Source organism: Lepidochelys kempii, chromosome 10 (assembly GCF_965140265.1).
Source record: "Lepidochelys kempii isolate rLepKem1 chromosome 10, rLepKem1.hap2, whole genome shotgun sequence".
Lineage (NCBI taxonomy): Eukaryota > Metazoa > Chordata > Testudines > Cheloniidae > Lepidochelys > Lepidochelys kempii.
The window spans coordinates 73,181,008-73,197,588 of NC_133265.1; the positions used below are offsets into that span (position 1 = coordinate 73,181,008).

The 16,581-nt window shown below is 37.3% G+C and overlaps 1 protein-coding gene across 12 annotated transcripts in view; it reads left to right on the forward strand.

Annotated features, from left to right (window-relative positions):
* Positions 1-4,878: 4,878 nt before the first annotated feature.
* The window catches only part of CHD2 (chromodomain helicase DNA binding protein 2), an 86,338-nt gene continuing 74,635 nt past the window's right edge, over positions 4,879-16,581 (forward strand). For 5 of the 12 annotated variants that reach the window (XM_073304214.1, XM_073304216.1, XM_073304218.1 and 2 more), the window contains exons 1-2: positions 4,893-7,284; positions 7,621-7,749. In XM_073304214.1, coding sequence (XP_073160315.1) covers positions 7,688-7,749 — 62 coding nt within the window. In that variant the 5' untranslated portion in view covers positions 4,893-7,284; positions 7,621-7,687. The other 7 variants (XM_073304225.1, XM_073304226.1, XM_073304221.1 and 4 more) reach the window with 5 other exon arrangements.

Consider the following 16,581-nt stretch of genomic DNA (forward strand, 5'->3'; position numbering starts at 1 on the left):
CTCGAGATAGCCTTAAAAAAAACAAAACACCTCCTATCCTTACGTAGGCAAAACTCAAATTGATGTCAGTGGAAGTGAACTAGTTTTTCCCTTGGAGACCATCTGTAGTGCTTACCTATCCACATTTTTTTAACTGGATAAAACTACATTGAGCCTTCTGAGATCAATAAAGGACCTTCTTGTATTTTGTTCTCTTCATGAAGATATACCTTCTTGTACGGTGAGAATGTCACCTATTTCCACATCCTACAATGAAAGAGTGGCACTAATGTACAAGTCCATTATAGCTCTCTCTCTCTGAGGAAGACCTGCTTTGGTAAATGTTGGCAACATAAAAGCCTCAAGTTTTAAACTTAGGAACTTGTTCCTGCCCATTTTCCTTTACTGGGATTTCCCTCTTAAATAGCTTTCCTTTGTTGTGAAGTTATAACTTTTAAAAAATTCTAATATACAGAAAAGTCTAAGCATGAAAAAGCTTGACAGTCTTCCTAGTCAGCCTTCTTTGTTTGAAATAAGAATCTTATAACTTTGGTATTTTGTATATACATGTTGTTGATATATAAGTATATATTATGCTTGCACGTTTGGACTTCCCTACTGTACTTTAGGGAACTGTGAAGGTCTTTTGACAAACATAAGAGGTAAAACTGAACACTTATTTTTGGCTACAAAAGATTGAAATTTTATTTGTTGTTGTGGACTCTTACAAAAAATCCAGCTTTCTAAATTAGAGCGAAAAGTTAATATGTATTGTGAGAGTGTGAAGAGAAGATAAATTTAGAAATTCTAAAATTTCAAATTTGTTTGGTGCTTGAAAATTTACCCAGGTATTGCAGTGGACTGTTAATAAAGTTTGGCGTTTCTTTATTTTGATGATGTGAAGGAAACCTGCCAAGCATTGTATTAACTGCTTTGAGTAACCTAAATATAAATCTTGTTTAATTAGAAATAAAAATACAATAGCTAATAGGTAAGTGTACTTCTTGAGTGATGGCTAACACTATGACTACAGAAGGACATAAAGAGAACATAAGCTTCATGTAGTAAAAAGAATCTTAGTCATAGATCAGTGTGACTGTTTAAAAACAAACCTAAAGCCACTGTAGAAGTCTTATTGGAGGAGGAATCTAACTTGGGGAAAATATGTTAAAACGTTTATTAGATGTACCCTAAAAACATAACACACTGTTGTAGCTGTGTAGCTTGAAGAATTGGGTCCAAATTATTTTAGATTTACTGAATGCTGTTCATACTTTCCCCTTATTGTAACTCCTTTAATTGCAGGATCTTTGTTACAAAAATAGTAACTTTAGATAAGTGTATGCATCTGAAGGTGGTGGTGGTGGTAATTTCAAGATGAGAGATTCAGATTACCACTATGTCAATTGTTTGCAAACTCATTGGTACAACCAAATATGGCTGAACCAAGCAGAGATACCTTAGGGCTGATGTCTTTTATCCAATCACTTACATTTGCTTTGCACTCAGTGGAATGATCCAACAAAAGTAGGTTTTCATGGGTTGAGCTGGGAAAAAAGTGTACTATGATTATCAGATCAACACTTGGCTTCCCTTATTTCTTACAACAAGAGCAGTAACCATAAAAAGAAACAAGAAACTTGGTGAATTTCATTATGTACTGGGTATCCACTTCACTTACCCCAGCATTCACAAATATTTGACACTGGCAAGAATTGAATCAGTGTTAGTCTCAGGGTATTAGAGAGAGAAGGTGGGTTTTATTGGACCAGAAGATGGTCCAATAAAGGCTATTATATCACCCACTTTGTCTCACTAACAAGAATTGACAGTGTGGTTATATCATATTTTGATGCCTTAGTCAGATTTCATTAGTTCCTAAAAATATTTTGAAACATGGACTAATCTCCAAGTGCCTAAATTGGTTTAAATCTAAATTAATATATACAATATATGATGCATAATAAACTTGTAGTAAGTTTTTCAGTTTATAGAATATTAGTTAAAAATAGCTACCCCCCCACTAAAGTAGAAATACAACTTGAAATAAAAAAAAAACAAATTAATGACAAAACCTAAAAAACCTTGTGGTGTGTGAGGTTGAAGATGGGAAGACGCTGTGATTTGAATATTCTGCCCACCCTCAACTTGTTACCTATATGATGCAACTAAAAGTTGAATGTAAATAGCTGCTCCTGTATTCCACTTATGTGGAATAGAGATATATAATGTATCTGAAATAGGGGAAAAAATCAGTTCATCCGTATAGGAATACTGGGATATGAAACATAGTAAATGGCAGATTGTTAACCTGGTACAGGAAGTTTGCTCTAAGGACTTTATGGTTAGATTTTACATAGTTTGACAGGATATTCTGAAATGAGAATAGTGGCACTAGAATGATGAGGCGAAACACTAGATGATTCCACTCAATTCTATTGTCTTTTTAATTATTTTTTTTTTGCAGCTTTTCTTGGAAAGATTATGCCTGGAGGTTTTTTTTAAGGGGACCAGATAGTGGTAGAATTGGCTGTAAAATTAAACTGTGTTAAGTTAAAAAGCCACATTCAAAAGAATAAATCGAAAGAAGGAAATAAAAGGTCACAAATGTAAAGTTAGAATGCAAATTCACTATTGAGGAAACAATTATTGAAAACCATTTCTTGTACAGTTCAGAGGGTTTCGCTTACAATTAGCACTTCGTAGATGGCTTGTAGGCTTTTTGAGTTTGTTGTTGTTCTGCCATTTAGTTGTTTCCTGTACTTAAGGCTTATGTTTATATGGGTGCAAATAGCAGTTTAAAAAGGTACATTAGTTCATTTGTCTTTGGACCACATTTGGTTTGTGTTTCAGTAGCAAAGATGTAATTTAAAATCAAGAGGCAAGAGAACTTGACCTGTTGGGCCAAATGTCCACTTTTAATAGCAGTCACAATAATGCTTCATCTGGACACTTCTAACTTCGTCACTGATCTGGTGCCTTAGGCCTTGTTGCTGCTTTATGAAGAGCAAACATTGAGTATATGGCTGGAGGAAGTATGGTTGGACATTATGCTGGTTGTGTTAAAGGCAATGAGACAAAGCAGTGTAATTTTGCATAATTTTTATCTGATTTTGACACGTTTGCTCTTCCAGTAGCTACTGAAATGACCATTCCATCTATTTTCTGATACTTGGTCACTTTAAAATGGCCATCACCATAGGTGTTCCTCTTTCTAGACAAGAAGACTATAGCCAAGATGGCACAATTTAGGAATTTCTGTTGACTCCAGTCAACACCTTCATATAGTAACCTAGCTTTCATACCTTTTGGCATTATTGGGTTTGATTACTTGTGTGTTTTAAGCAGAGAGAGGGATAATCATTGAAAATTTCATCTAATAGCAAAAAATTAAGGTTAGTTTCAACTTGATTTGAGATCATTACTGTTTGGCTAGAAGTATTGTGTTTTACATTAACTTTAGTGGATAGGTCAATCCAATAAAGTTTGTCACCAGAGGTAAAATCCTCTGTATTTCCAATCTATATTTAATGTTTTAATAGTTCCCTATGCAAAATTTTAGAACAGAGTTCACTGTGCTCAAAAGGTTTCTTGAACTCTTAATTTTTCCTGTAGTATTTATTTGTATTTTTGGAAACTGTTACCTGACATATTGCTGGATGTGCCCATGTTAGTTGGTGACAAAAGCAGGTGTTCTGGCATGTATAATTATATTGAACCAAATTCATGAAGCCTTAGTTCTAAAATTCATGTTTAAAATGCCTTCAAGGTACAGTTGAATGTTGTCTGTTTAGTTTAAGGATAAATTATCTATATTCCAACAGCATTTTTCTTTTAATTTTTTTTATAAAGAGTCAAGTCAGATGAAGAGTGTCAAATGGAGTCTACGAATGGGAAACCAAGATGGCAGTTCCACTGTTGATTGAGAGGTTGAGGAAATGGACTAATGCATGAGTGCTGTGATATATCCATCCAAGACAGGGACATTTTAACATGGACTTCAGTGTTACTAAACCAGAGAAGATTTGGGTTTGTGATCATCCTACCAAAATGGACTTGAATTTCTAAAGGGTGTTGTACAACCGAACAGAAAATGGATCTGTTTTTGAGGTGTGGGTGGCAAAATTTTATACTCCAAGAAATTGTACTTAACAGGGGAATTAAGTTGATATCCAGTATATTACTACCTATTTGGGCAAAATGTATTGTTATGCTGTTTTTAAGTGACTTATTTAATAAATGGTTTTTTTACACTTCATTCTTGATTTGTCTTTTTCCTGGCTGAAAAATACTTAGAATGTATTGATGTTTAGGTGCATTACATTTCTTTGATCATTGGATTCTGAAAATGAGAAATATTTTTAAAGCTGGTAAATACTGAGGACTTTGTAAGCTTTATGAAATAGTTAATTTAAATATGGCTATATTTGGTTTCAAAGACTCTTTAGTTTGACTCAATTTCCAATATTTTATTTTTAGTTATCCATGGAGTTAAAATGTTCAGTTTTTTTATTTTGTTCAGAACTTGGTCAGTTGTCAGTCCTTTTGTTAAATTTTCTGAGACTGTCATAGGATGGTACAAATTTCATATATATTGGCAAACTGGGCAATAAAATGCATGGTCATTGGCTTGTAGTGAAGGGTCATCCTGAACTCTCTTTGTTTTTGTTGTTTGTGTGGAGGGGTTTGGGTGTGTGTGCACAAAACCTTTATAGTGAACTTCAAATGAGTTGCCTGAACAACTTCTTTCCTAAATTTCAGGTGCTTTGTGTTGGAAACTTGTTACATTTTGGATTGATTTAAAAAAACAACCCTACACCATTCTAAAAAAATTTACTTCCTTGGAGTTGAGTACCTTGGCTTAATGAGTGTTTAAACTAATCTATTAAAAATTATTAAAATTAGTCTGTACAAGTATCCAATACATTTCATGGCCATCCTCTGTACTGTGAATTTCTTGTTGACTTAATAACTCCGTACAAATAAGGGTCAAGGGGAGTTATTTTGATCTTATTACTAGATAAAAAACAACAAAGTTAACCTATGTGAGGTAGTATTTTTAAAAGTCAGTTATTGTTCAAAAATCACTTTGCCGCTTACAAGAAATGTATGTTCAACCATTGGCTACAGAGAAACAATTGTATACTTAAATTTAATCTTGAACAGGTAGCCCAACTTTTCTCCTCACAGTTAAATACCGGGATAGACCTGGTGTTAATTAAGATAATCTGTACAAAAGGGATCTCCAGATGATAAATATTATAGATTTAGCATGAGATACATTTAACTGTCATTCATTGAGATAAACTGGTGGAAATCTTCATTCTTAACATATGATAATGGCTGTTCATAACTGTTTAATCTTGCAGTGTTGAATGTACACACTTACCTAGCCAGTCTTGTTTCTGCCATTTATTATATGGTGCAGTTGAGTATTAGATTGTCTAAAAAAGACTGAGTATTCAAACTAGTAGATTTTCTTTGTACTGTTCAAGTTCAGTTTGGAATTAGTGCTCTTTTTACATTGTAATTTATTTCTTTAATTTGTGGTGTGTGCGCACAGGGTCATTAGCTTTCTTCTATATTTATATAATCACTCACCAGTCAATATTGCACTATATTGGTATAGCACATCAAAGTTACACAACCCTCATTTAATTGCATTGAAGAGACAGGATGGATTGACTGAGGACAAGAATGGGAAGGATATGGAGGAGCTGAAATAAAATAACTTGGGTTTTACTGCTAGAGCTTGCTATTGGCCATTGGTTGGGATAGTGTACCATTTTTGATGCACTTAGTATAAAGCCCAAATCAAAACATTATCAAAAAATCTGGAACACTGACGCCTGATTCCAATATCTTGTAAAATGGATAATAACTGTGTGAAAAGTTCAGGTGACGCTTACAGTTGGCTATCACTTTTGCTTGTTGGGGAGGAGTGGTGGGCATAAGGGCATCTCTTGTGCTTAGATTATCTCCAATTCCTCAATGTGTGGTGTTTTGTCTACCAGGATGTAGTATCTGAGAATTTACTTGGCTTGTAATGAATAACTAATTCTGCACCTTGAATTCTACATTACTGTGAAAAGTCCACTTTGGGATGTTATGGTGTATTATAAACAATAATGGGTTAAGGAATGGGCAATACTTATCTGGGTGCTATATTTTCTTTGCTGTAGTGTCTTCAGTTAATGAATTAAAATAACATAGCTATTTAATTTTACTCTTCTCAAGAACCACTAGGGAGGCGCTGTTGAGTTGAAAGGGTTACTGGCAAATTGCTTTCTTTAGGGTGTAGTATCTTCCCATTTTTCAAGCTTATATTATAGGTATTGAGTGACAAGGGAAGGGATTATTGATTGAAGATAGATGTTTTTGATTGAATTTTAAAAAAAATTGCTACCCATTGGGTGGGGTTGACTTCCAAGGAGGGTTGTTGCTCAAATCTGGTTATTAGTCCCTCTTCCATTCTTTCAAAATGGCTTGTTACAGCACCACTTCCTGTCCAGGGAGGAAGTAATTTTAGCCCATGGACTGAAATATTTAGCAAATCTTTAAAACAAAAGAAACAAATTACATTTCTTTCTGGCTTGAAAAGGGTGCCTGAGCCAGATGGGGTTAAGATGCCCCCTCAGATGGGGTGGTTTGAAGAAGCCAAGGATGTGGGGGGGTGGCAGGCACCCTTTAGGTGGAGGCTAGCTCTTTTTTTTGGTAGAAATGAAGGGGTGGGTCTATGGTACATCACCTGAGTTGTGGGGTAAATGTAGAGAGTGTCAATCAAAGGCAGAGCTCAGAGCTGGGAAGGAGCTCTAGATGGCGGCTGTGCCTTAGAGAGAGCGCGCTGAGCTCCGTGCCTTCCCAACACTTTACGCAACTTTCCCTAACTTTCAGGCAGCCTCAGGGGGCCACCAGAGCCCCTTACCTGTTCTAGGCACGAATCGGGGGCAAATTGAGCCTTTTTCGGGCAGAAAACCAGCTTTTGGGGGCTCTCTTTTCGTGCCTTGCTGGAAAGAAGAAGCCGTGGAGAGAGCCCAGGTCGTTGTTTTTCCAGCTTAGAAGCCATGGCGTACCTCCATTTTTGTGCGCTCTCCTAATGAGGTTTTCCCCCGGACATTTTTTGTACTAATTATCGCTGCTTTTTACTTTCACGGCAGTATATTTTTGGGGATTAGAATCTATTTATTTTTTTTATTATCTGAAAATATATAGTTACCGTTTTAACCTCCAAATATTTTGGATCTGATGTTTTTCCACTACCCGAAACTAATATCGGCTTGGTTCTGGCGGTGGTGCATGGATCAGGTAGGTGGGCAATTAATATTAATTTTCAGATTTCTGCCGTTTTTGAGTACTTTGACTTTTCGACCGATTTGAGCTGTATTGGGATGACGCAATAAAATACAGAGATTTTTTTGCTTCCTCTGTTACTTTGGGAAAGTTTGCAGGATGCTGCTCTGGGCTGTTTCTCTTCCTATTTTTTCTTTTTAAAACGAATATTATTGTTTTAAATGTCCGTTTTCCTGTGCTGATCAGTGTTGTGTATTGTTATAAGTATCATTGCAGCGTCAGGACTTTGTTCTTGATAACGAAAGCCAATGAAACAAACTGGGACCTTACCTTTCTTTCAACTTTTGACAGTAAATACCTGGGCACAGGACATCAAAGCAAACACAGATACCCCCCTTAAATATTTAAGAATTAAAAGATGATGAGAAATGAGGACAAAAGCCAAGGAGAGGAGGGTTCAGTACACAGCAATGCATCGAGGTATGATCTATCAACTTTATTTTTTTAAAAACCTCTGAATACAGTGTTTACCTTGACAGCTTTGGGTCACTGTCCATACTTAATACAAAACATTTAACTGATTTTGATTCCTTTTTTAAGGAATGACCTTGAGATTGTTAATATGCCACACCCTAATTTTTTTTTGGTAGCAATTTCTGAAAGTTGTGTTGTGACTTAAGGGCCCATGTCAGAGTCAAAAGGTAATGTACCTTTATTCAAGGGAGTCCCTTTCTCTGTTATGCTTTTTAAGTTTCTGAATTTCAGTTTTTAGGTTTTTTGTTCTGTGAAAAACGACCTTGTCGGTTTAGCCATTGCTGCATTGCACCATTTTACATACAAGGCAAATTTTTCTTTGAAGAATCTCAGAAGTCTAAACTTTAACTGAGGGCCATACAGAAGCCTAGTAGTAGTAAATTATAGTAAATAGACACTAGAGAAACTTACATGAATGAAAAAAAGTTCATTTTAAAATATAAACTAAAAAGTGCCTGTTTGATTGATGCTCCTTACTTTATATTTTATTTGGGCTTACTGAACTTTGATACTGTTTAGGTATTTTAGGATATTTTGATACAATTTAACCAAACTTTCCCCTGGTGGTGATAGTATTTCATGTTTATAAAATCTAACCTAGGATTGTTAATGGGAACCTTGGTGTCCTTTGATTGCTTGTTTTGTATATTTTTGCTCATAATGTGTGTTGACATAAAAGTAAAGTGCTGATATTCTTTTCAGATATTTTATAAATTTAACTTTGATTTGTGGAACAGTACAAAATACTGAAAATACAGCTAATATTTGATACTTACAACAACATTAAGTCCTTTGTTTTGTTCTTCATTTAGCTTTTAACATTGTATTTTAAACAAAATGTGTTGGCTTAATCTAACATTGAAGTCTAAAAACTTTTGCATTGCTCTTCTGTGGTTTGTCAATACACTGCATTTTGCCTGTTTTTGTTAACTTTTATTAAATCATGGCCTATTCATTTTTCCTTGAGTATCTTTTATGTAATTATCAATAAAATTAATTCTAAAACTCTTTGCTATCAATATGTGAACTATGTAAGTTTTTATCAAATGTATGAATAAGATTTTGTCCAGTAATATTTAACTTATTCTTGAACATTATATGAACTTGAAATATTGTGGTAGAAACACAGTTATGACCACGTTATTTTGTTATAACCTTTTAAAACTTAATTTTGCATGCAAATCAGGAATGTTTTTAAATTGCAATGTAATAAAAGGTGTTAAAATGGAAATAGGTAAGTTTATTTGGTTTAAAATGGTATTGTTAAATTGGTTTAAAAATACCAAATCACATACACACAGTATATACAAGGACTTGCATTATTTAAAATATGTTTGACACATTCTTAACCTTAATTGTAAGGTTGTAATTATGTTTGTAAGTGAAGCTGCAAAAATCCTGACTTTGTCAAGAAAAAGTTGGTTTGCTTTTTAATCTAAATGTCACTGAAAAATGTGGGTTATCAGTAGTAAGAGCAACAGCAATCAGAATAAATACATTTTAGGAGTGTAGGAACATTATTCCAAATAAAGTGAAGTCTAATAACTGGGTATAATGGGTGAATAAGTGGGATCACACAGACACACGACCTTTGATTTTTTTTTCTGTCCCAAGGGTATAATATTTGCATAGCATCACGTGTAAATTTTTCTCTTTTGTAGCAAAGATCATGTGTCTAGCATCATTGATAGAGCCATGTGTTTCACTGTTGTATTAAATAAAAAAGTAAAATGCCTACCATTTTTATCCCCCTTTCCTCAGACTTCACCAGAATAAACTTACTGCTGGTAATATCTACTCACCTGTAGTGTGGGAGCAATTGAAGAGAGCATATTTATAAATGAGCCTTATTTTCTGAGCTGTGAGTCAGCTGAATGTCTAAAATACTCTACTTCCTAAGGTTGACTTTAAGATATGGGGGAAATGATTTCTAGGAAGTAAAGCCTTCAGCTTGCTTTACTGTAACTCTGAAACACATTGATGTCTGCACGGATCATGCTTCTCTGACTTGACTCCCCTCTCACAGTTTTGTTGGACTAGCTTATAAGCATTAGGTAATGTGTGAAGTCATATTACACAATCATGCCTTGATTGGAGGCTACAGTAATGACAATGGATGGGTAAGGTGGATATGAGTGACTGGTGCCACTGATCTGAGGTTATGAGAAGCAAAAATACAGATGGGGAAACTGTGTGTGTTTGGTAGAGAGTGCATTAGTATAATGTCTGGGGAATATGACTGGAATTGTGATTCCTGCATTTCTATTCTTAGGAAAGGAAAAAAACCTTATCTGAGCAAACACAAACTCCTCTGAGAGTTGACTTGAAAGAGACATTATTCCTGAGGGGAAATGATGTTAGTTTAACTCTTACAAAAAGTTTAGTAGAGTCCGCACATATGTAGGCCTTTCTTGGGACCTTTTGGATGAATAGCAACACCTGTTCTTGTATTTCAGGGTACAGACCGTAACCTAATTGTCAAGCTTTCCAACTTAACTGTTAAGCTCGCTCACTTGATTTAAGTTGCTTCACCCAGGATGAAAGCTGGGATGTTGTCAGTAACTCAAAATTTTAAATAATGGAACAGAATGTTGGCAGTAATGTTTCTTTAAAAAATATTTTTCTTGCATCTTCTGCCTTTTTTCTAATCCTTTTTTTAGAAAAAGCAGATGATGTGAAGAGGAGCAGTTACATGTACATTAGGTTACATACAATACATTTTTAATGTAACCTAATGTTAACTTCACAAATACTGGTATCTGAAATACAAATAAGATAAAATCTAGGAATTGGCAATCCTGTACAACAATAGTATAAATAACATAAGGACATGCCATATAGATCCAACTTCTGCTTAAATCCCACTTCTGCTTAAATCCCTTGGAATTTCCTTATTGCAGTTACCTTCTCGCATCCCTAACCATAATGAAATGGACATGGCTTGTATTTTTATTATGTAAGAGATGCTGCAGCAGCACAAACAGTTGTATTTGCTTCCAACTTGCACTTCGTTATAAAATACAATTTGGAAATATTAGTTCTGTGTGAATGGATTTAGACCTGATTTCCATTGAGAGCTTTGAAGTTTTAGATCTGTAATCTGTTGTCCTCTTGGCAAACGGCTTCTTTTGTAGAACTGATTGCTGCAGACTTTGTAGACCAGAACACATTCAGTTTGTGGCAGCCATTTTATGAAGTAGTTTCATATAAAAGAGGATTTTATCTGGGGAAAATAAAGAAGTGAAACAAAAATTAACACTGATCTGGTTTCATCAGCAATTAGTGTTTCTTATCTTGTTAGTGCTCAAAAGGAAACTAGCCACTCTTGGAAGGAAAGAAAAATGATTAAACGCCTGGCATTTTGGTGCAGGTCCAGTTCAGTCACAAAATGGCTGTTCCTTTGTGCCGCATAGCTGACAGACATACTGCATTGCACTGTGTGTACTCTGAAAACAGCAGGAAGTTGCTGGTGGGGAGTTCAAAGGCCATCTTGTTTTTGCTGTGGAATCTGATTGGCTGTTAGCTCACTTGGTAACAGGACGGTCAACACTCTGGGGCCTCTGTGGAAGCAGAGCTCTGCCTTCTAGTGATGTCAGCATAAGCTTGCTTTTCAGAGCCTCCCCCACTCTTGGCAAGAGAATTACTGCCTGCTCAGCCAGCAGGGAAAACAGCGTTTGCATGCACAGCATTCATCCCAGTGTGTGTGTGAGAGAGAGCGTGCGTGCATGCATGCAGTAGATCTACAGTGAATTTCCTCACACCCTCTTTATGGACATTTTTAATATAAGTAGTTCATTATTTTCAGAAGCAAGTAGGCAACTGAAAATTAACAGGGTTATTTTTAGTAGAATTTTCCTTTATTTTTTTTTTTAAATTTGGTATTCCCTTTAGTGTTCCTTGAACAGCTGGATATTTTTTATAACTTTACAAATCTTAAATGGGTGAAGCTCCATAAGTGTGTAAATGCTTTTAGCCTGGTCATATTTTACTCTCTTAAAGAAAACACAGGAGAAGCAATGCTGGACATGTTTAACAAGATACATTTTTAAGATGGTCTGGCTACAGATCCCTTCTCTTGGTTCTCCGGTTTACAATCTAATTGGTTATTACTGTGAGTGCTTTTTGTTCCAGTCCTGCAGTACCACTTACATAATTTGGTCCTCTCTGGCCGGACGAAAGCAGTGGTTTTTTTTAAACTTTTTAACCTGCTAACTTCTAATATGAAGGGTTTTTTTAAAAAACAAAAACCAAGCAATCCATGTTATGTCAGTGCAGGGGCAGAGAAAATAATGTGCAATAAATTTGGTTTTGTTGTATTATAATGTAATCTACATGGAACACAAAGGGGTGGTTCATTTTTATTTTAAGGAAGTAACTTATCTCATTATAAATATATGATTCATAGCTTTTAAACTACGGTGTTTTCTGTTTTTTGAGCATGGCTAGAACTGTGCAAAGAATATATAGAACACTTTAACTTCTTGAAGTTTACAAGAGTTTGAAATATTTTAAAATATTTATGAACTGTTTCTTTAACTCAAATAAAAACTTAATTCATACTTCTTTGAAATAATCAAACACTATGCATTCTCTAACTGTATTATCCTGAGTATTTTGTGTAACAGAAGTGGGGAAGACAATAGAGAGATCAACTGTGATTTCATAATCCTACAGAAACTGCCTTCATTTATCACGGCCAACTAAGGGCTCATTTACACTAGAAAATTAGATCAACCCAGCTGCCTTGCTCAGGGGTGTGAAAAACTCACATCCCTGAGCAATGTATTAAGCTGATCTAAGTCCCGTTGTAGACAGTGCTAGATGGATGGAAGAATCCACCTTTCAGGGAGGTGGAATACCTGTGCCAACAGGAAAACCCCTCCCATTGGCATAGGTAATATTCACAATTTTTATTAAAGCTAATGTTAAATTATATAATTTATCTACACTGAAGTGCTACATTTGAACACTTGCAGCACTGGAGGTGTTTTGCTGTACAGTTTCAAGTGTAGCCCCAAGTGTGTCTTTACTGCAGAGTTTCCACAGGGTTTTTTTACCTGGGTGTTGCCCCTACCTGCTCCCATCCATACATAAAACCTCTTGCCTGAGTTTAGTGATGCTTTCAACACAGGCTAGCTTTCAGAGCTGGAGGTGTATCTTTAGAGTCTGGGTTCTGCTTTTACTTGTCATCCTGCCCATTTTGCAGTGAGGTTTAAGTCAGTCAAGTGCTGATAGTTCTGTGCCAAAGGCACTGCCTTTCTGCAGTTCCCCCTTCTGCTCAGGACAGATAAGGTCTCCCACTATTCACTGGGGAAAGAGTCATAAAGAGGTGTATCTTGGGTGTGCCCCTAGAAGTCTTAGAAGTGCACAGGGGAAGTGCAGCACCAGGTGAGAACACTAACTCATTTCAGTGCTCCTGAGCTAGGCTGACCCAAATGCCCAGAGCCAGGCTAACTGCACTGAAGACATACCCTGTCTTTTGCACCACTACATTTGAAATGCACTAGTATGATGTTGAGCTGATTTGGGGCAGGGAAAGAGGTAATAGTGGCAAGGTGTCAGTTAACATTAAGGGTATGTGTGCACTTAAACCATGATAGCATTACAGCTGTACCACTGTAATGCCTCAGTGTAGATGCAGAAGGAGTTCTACCACTGGTGTAGGTTATCTAACTCCCTGAGAGTCGGTACCTAGCACTGTCTGTGGCGGGGGGTGGCATAGTTCGTGCTCTCACTCTCAAAAGTGTGGATTTTTCACACCCCTGAGAGAAGTAGCCAGTGTAAGTTCCAAGTATAGATCAGCCCTTAGAAACTGAATCATCAATCCTGAGAACAGTGTCATTCCAAACTCTGCCCCCCCTTTCTTCAGTGCCTCTCACCTCTATTCTATAGGCTTCAGAGTAGCAGCCCTGTTAGTCTGTATTCACAAAAAGAAAAGGAGTACTTGTGGCACCTTATAGAAGCCGCTTGAAGAGATGACAGGATACCTATTTATTCAGCCTTCTGCCTCGCAAAACACTTCACACTTAACTAAGTACTGGGTATTTTACAGCAGTGATTTTGAACAATTCATTGCTTGCTATTCCCCAACCCTGCCACACCCAAAACCAGTTCTGTATGTGACAGTGGAAAGATTCTGCCAACTGTTTACTGCTCTAAAATATTTGTGAAGCTATAAGTGTTTACGCTTCCTTACATTTCTTTCATTTTTCGGCACAGAAAGATCAACATAATTCCTTATATTTTAATATTCTGTAAAAACTAATACTGGAGTTTGTAGGAACAGTTGGATATTTTTTGTTCTGTGAGGGAGTCCCACCTCTTAACTGTGAATCTGCCACCTTTTCAGATCTCCTTTCATCATTACTGTATTTGGAGAGGTGTGGCTGTCACCTGATGTCTGCAGGGGATGCACTCTAATAGATTATTGTCCTAACTCCTCCAGCCATAACTGCCTTTAAAGATCACTTGTGATAGAATCATATAGCAGACCTCCAGTGTCCGTGTAAACCCATATCTTCTGGGTTTTGTACTGGACACACAGATGTAACTGGCTGAAGTTTTAAACCATGAAGGGGGAAAGCCTAATTCCAAATTTTACTAGTTCTTCTAAGGCCTGTTTCTTTAACATAAGACTTGTCAGGGTTTCATGCACAATAAAAAAAAAAAAAAAGTCCCATTCTGGTACATACTAAAACCAATTAGCCGTTTTGAGCAGAAGAGCTGTTGGTGTGTATATTTCCCCTAAAGTATTTGCATGTTCACTACACTACACTGTGTTGCTGACTAGATGCAGAGTCCCTTTTGAATTGGCCATTGTGCTTCATGCTGACTGTGCTGACATGGAGCTCAAGTGGCAGTTAAAATGATTGAGTGATGTATGAAATAGCTTCTGTCCTGCTGTCCCTTTCCTAAAGGAAAATGTGTTATCTAATCCAAGTATCCGAGGGGTAGCTGTGTTAGTCTATATCCACAAAAACAACGAGGAGTCTGGTGGCACATTAAAGTCTAACAGATTTATTTCGGCATAAGCTTTTGTGAGTAAAAACCCACTTCTTCAGATGCCACCAGACTCCTCGTTTTTATCTAATCCAAAGGGCACGGATATCTAGTAGGCAAAAAGGCAATCTTCTCTTCTCCCATTATGCACAGGTATTATAAGGTTCTCAACAGTGGGTGCTGCGTGAGTGGGAACAGTGAGGCAGTCACAACTGAGTTATATGCTGCTCTTGGTGAACATTTAAACATGTTAGTACTTTCGGACACCACCACATTCTTGGGGAAGAGGAGATCTCTTTCAGAGCCCTGAAGACTACACCTGTACTCTCCTTTCACTCAGGGTGAACTGGGAAGAGTCTGTCTTTGGTGTTTCTTAGGGCTGGTCTACGCTACCAGTTAAGTCGATGTAACGTACATTGCTCAGGGGTGTGAAAAAGACACCCCCCCTCTTCCCCCGTGACGCAAATTACAGGAACCTATACACTGTCCACTCTGGCGCTGTGTTGGTGGGAGATGCACTCTCGCTGACACAGCTTCCACCTCTCATGGAGGTGAAGTAATTATGCTGACGGGAGAGCGCTCTCCTGTCCACATAGCGTGTCTGTACCAGACGGTCTACAGCAGTGCAGCTGTGCCGATGTAGTGCAGTAGTGTAGATGTGCCCTCAGTGACGCTCCTTAATCAAGTAGAGGGGGTGTGACTGCTTTTACCACTAGAATGATCGATTCTTTTCTGACCCCTACTAAATATCCTGTATCCTAGGCATTTCCAACTTCTAACTCATGGATCAGTGAGCAACTGAGCCCTGTTTTCCACATATTAAGGCAACTAGTTAACTAACTTCCGCAAATATTTTTATTTCTGAATACAGTCTGCTGAGCTGTTGAATGAGGCGGATGGTGCTGGCTCTAAATCTAAAACTTTCTCTCTTTTAGAGAGATCTGCTGCAACTTAGGTATCTTTGTTCCAGGTTTTAATGAAGGCAAAGCTGTTTATTAGACAGTCAGTGTCAATGAAGAGATTGGGCAGAAACAGAGTGAGGTACCTCAGATGCTGCTTTTCAGTGTGGTCATTTTTCCTTCAGTCTCTAAATCTGTGCCTCTAACGGTGAAAAAGACAGGAAGAATAAAGGAAGAGGAAGAATAAACATCTCAAACCTAAAGCCAATTAGCAGGTCTTAAAATACTGCTCTGCTCTGAAAAGTGACTAAAAATTATGTGGATTTTCATGTTGGTCTCTCAATAATCCCTATAGCACTGGGATCGGCAACCTTTGTCGCACACTTGCGAGGGTAAGCTCCCTGGTGGGCCGGGCCAGGCCAGTTTGTTTACCTGCTGTGTCTGCAGGTTCAGTGCAGGCCAAGGGTTGTGCTGGCTGCCGCTTCCCACAGCCCTTGTTGGCCTGGACCGGCGAACCACGGCCAGTGGGAGCTGCGATCGGCTGAACCTGTGGACGCGGCTGGTAAACAAACCGGCCCGGCCCGTGAAGGGGGCTTACCCTGGCAGACTGCGTGCCAAAGGTTGCCTATCCCTGCTATAGCAAATATGTTCCATTTTCCAAGATAATGGATACACTTTTGAAATGTAAACCTAGCAAAGTTAAGATGGTTTTCCTTCTAATATGTTGTCATAAGTAATAAAGTTACTGCAAGTCAAATTAGACCTACTACACGTGAGTAACTGAAACTTCATAAGCATTTCTCTTCATGCTTCAGAAGAAATAATATGCAGCTCACTCCCTTCTGTGATACTGTTCTGAAGTGTGACATGACTAAGAAGC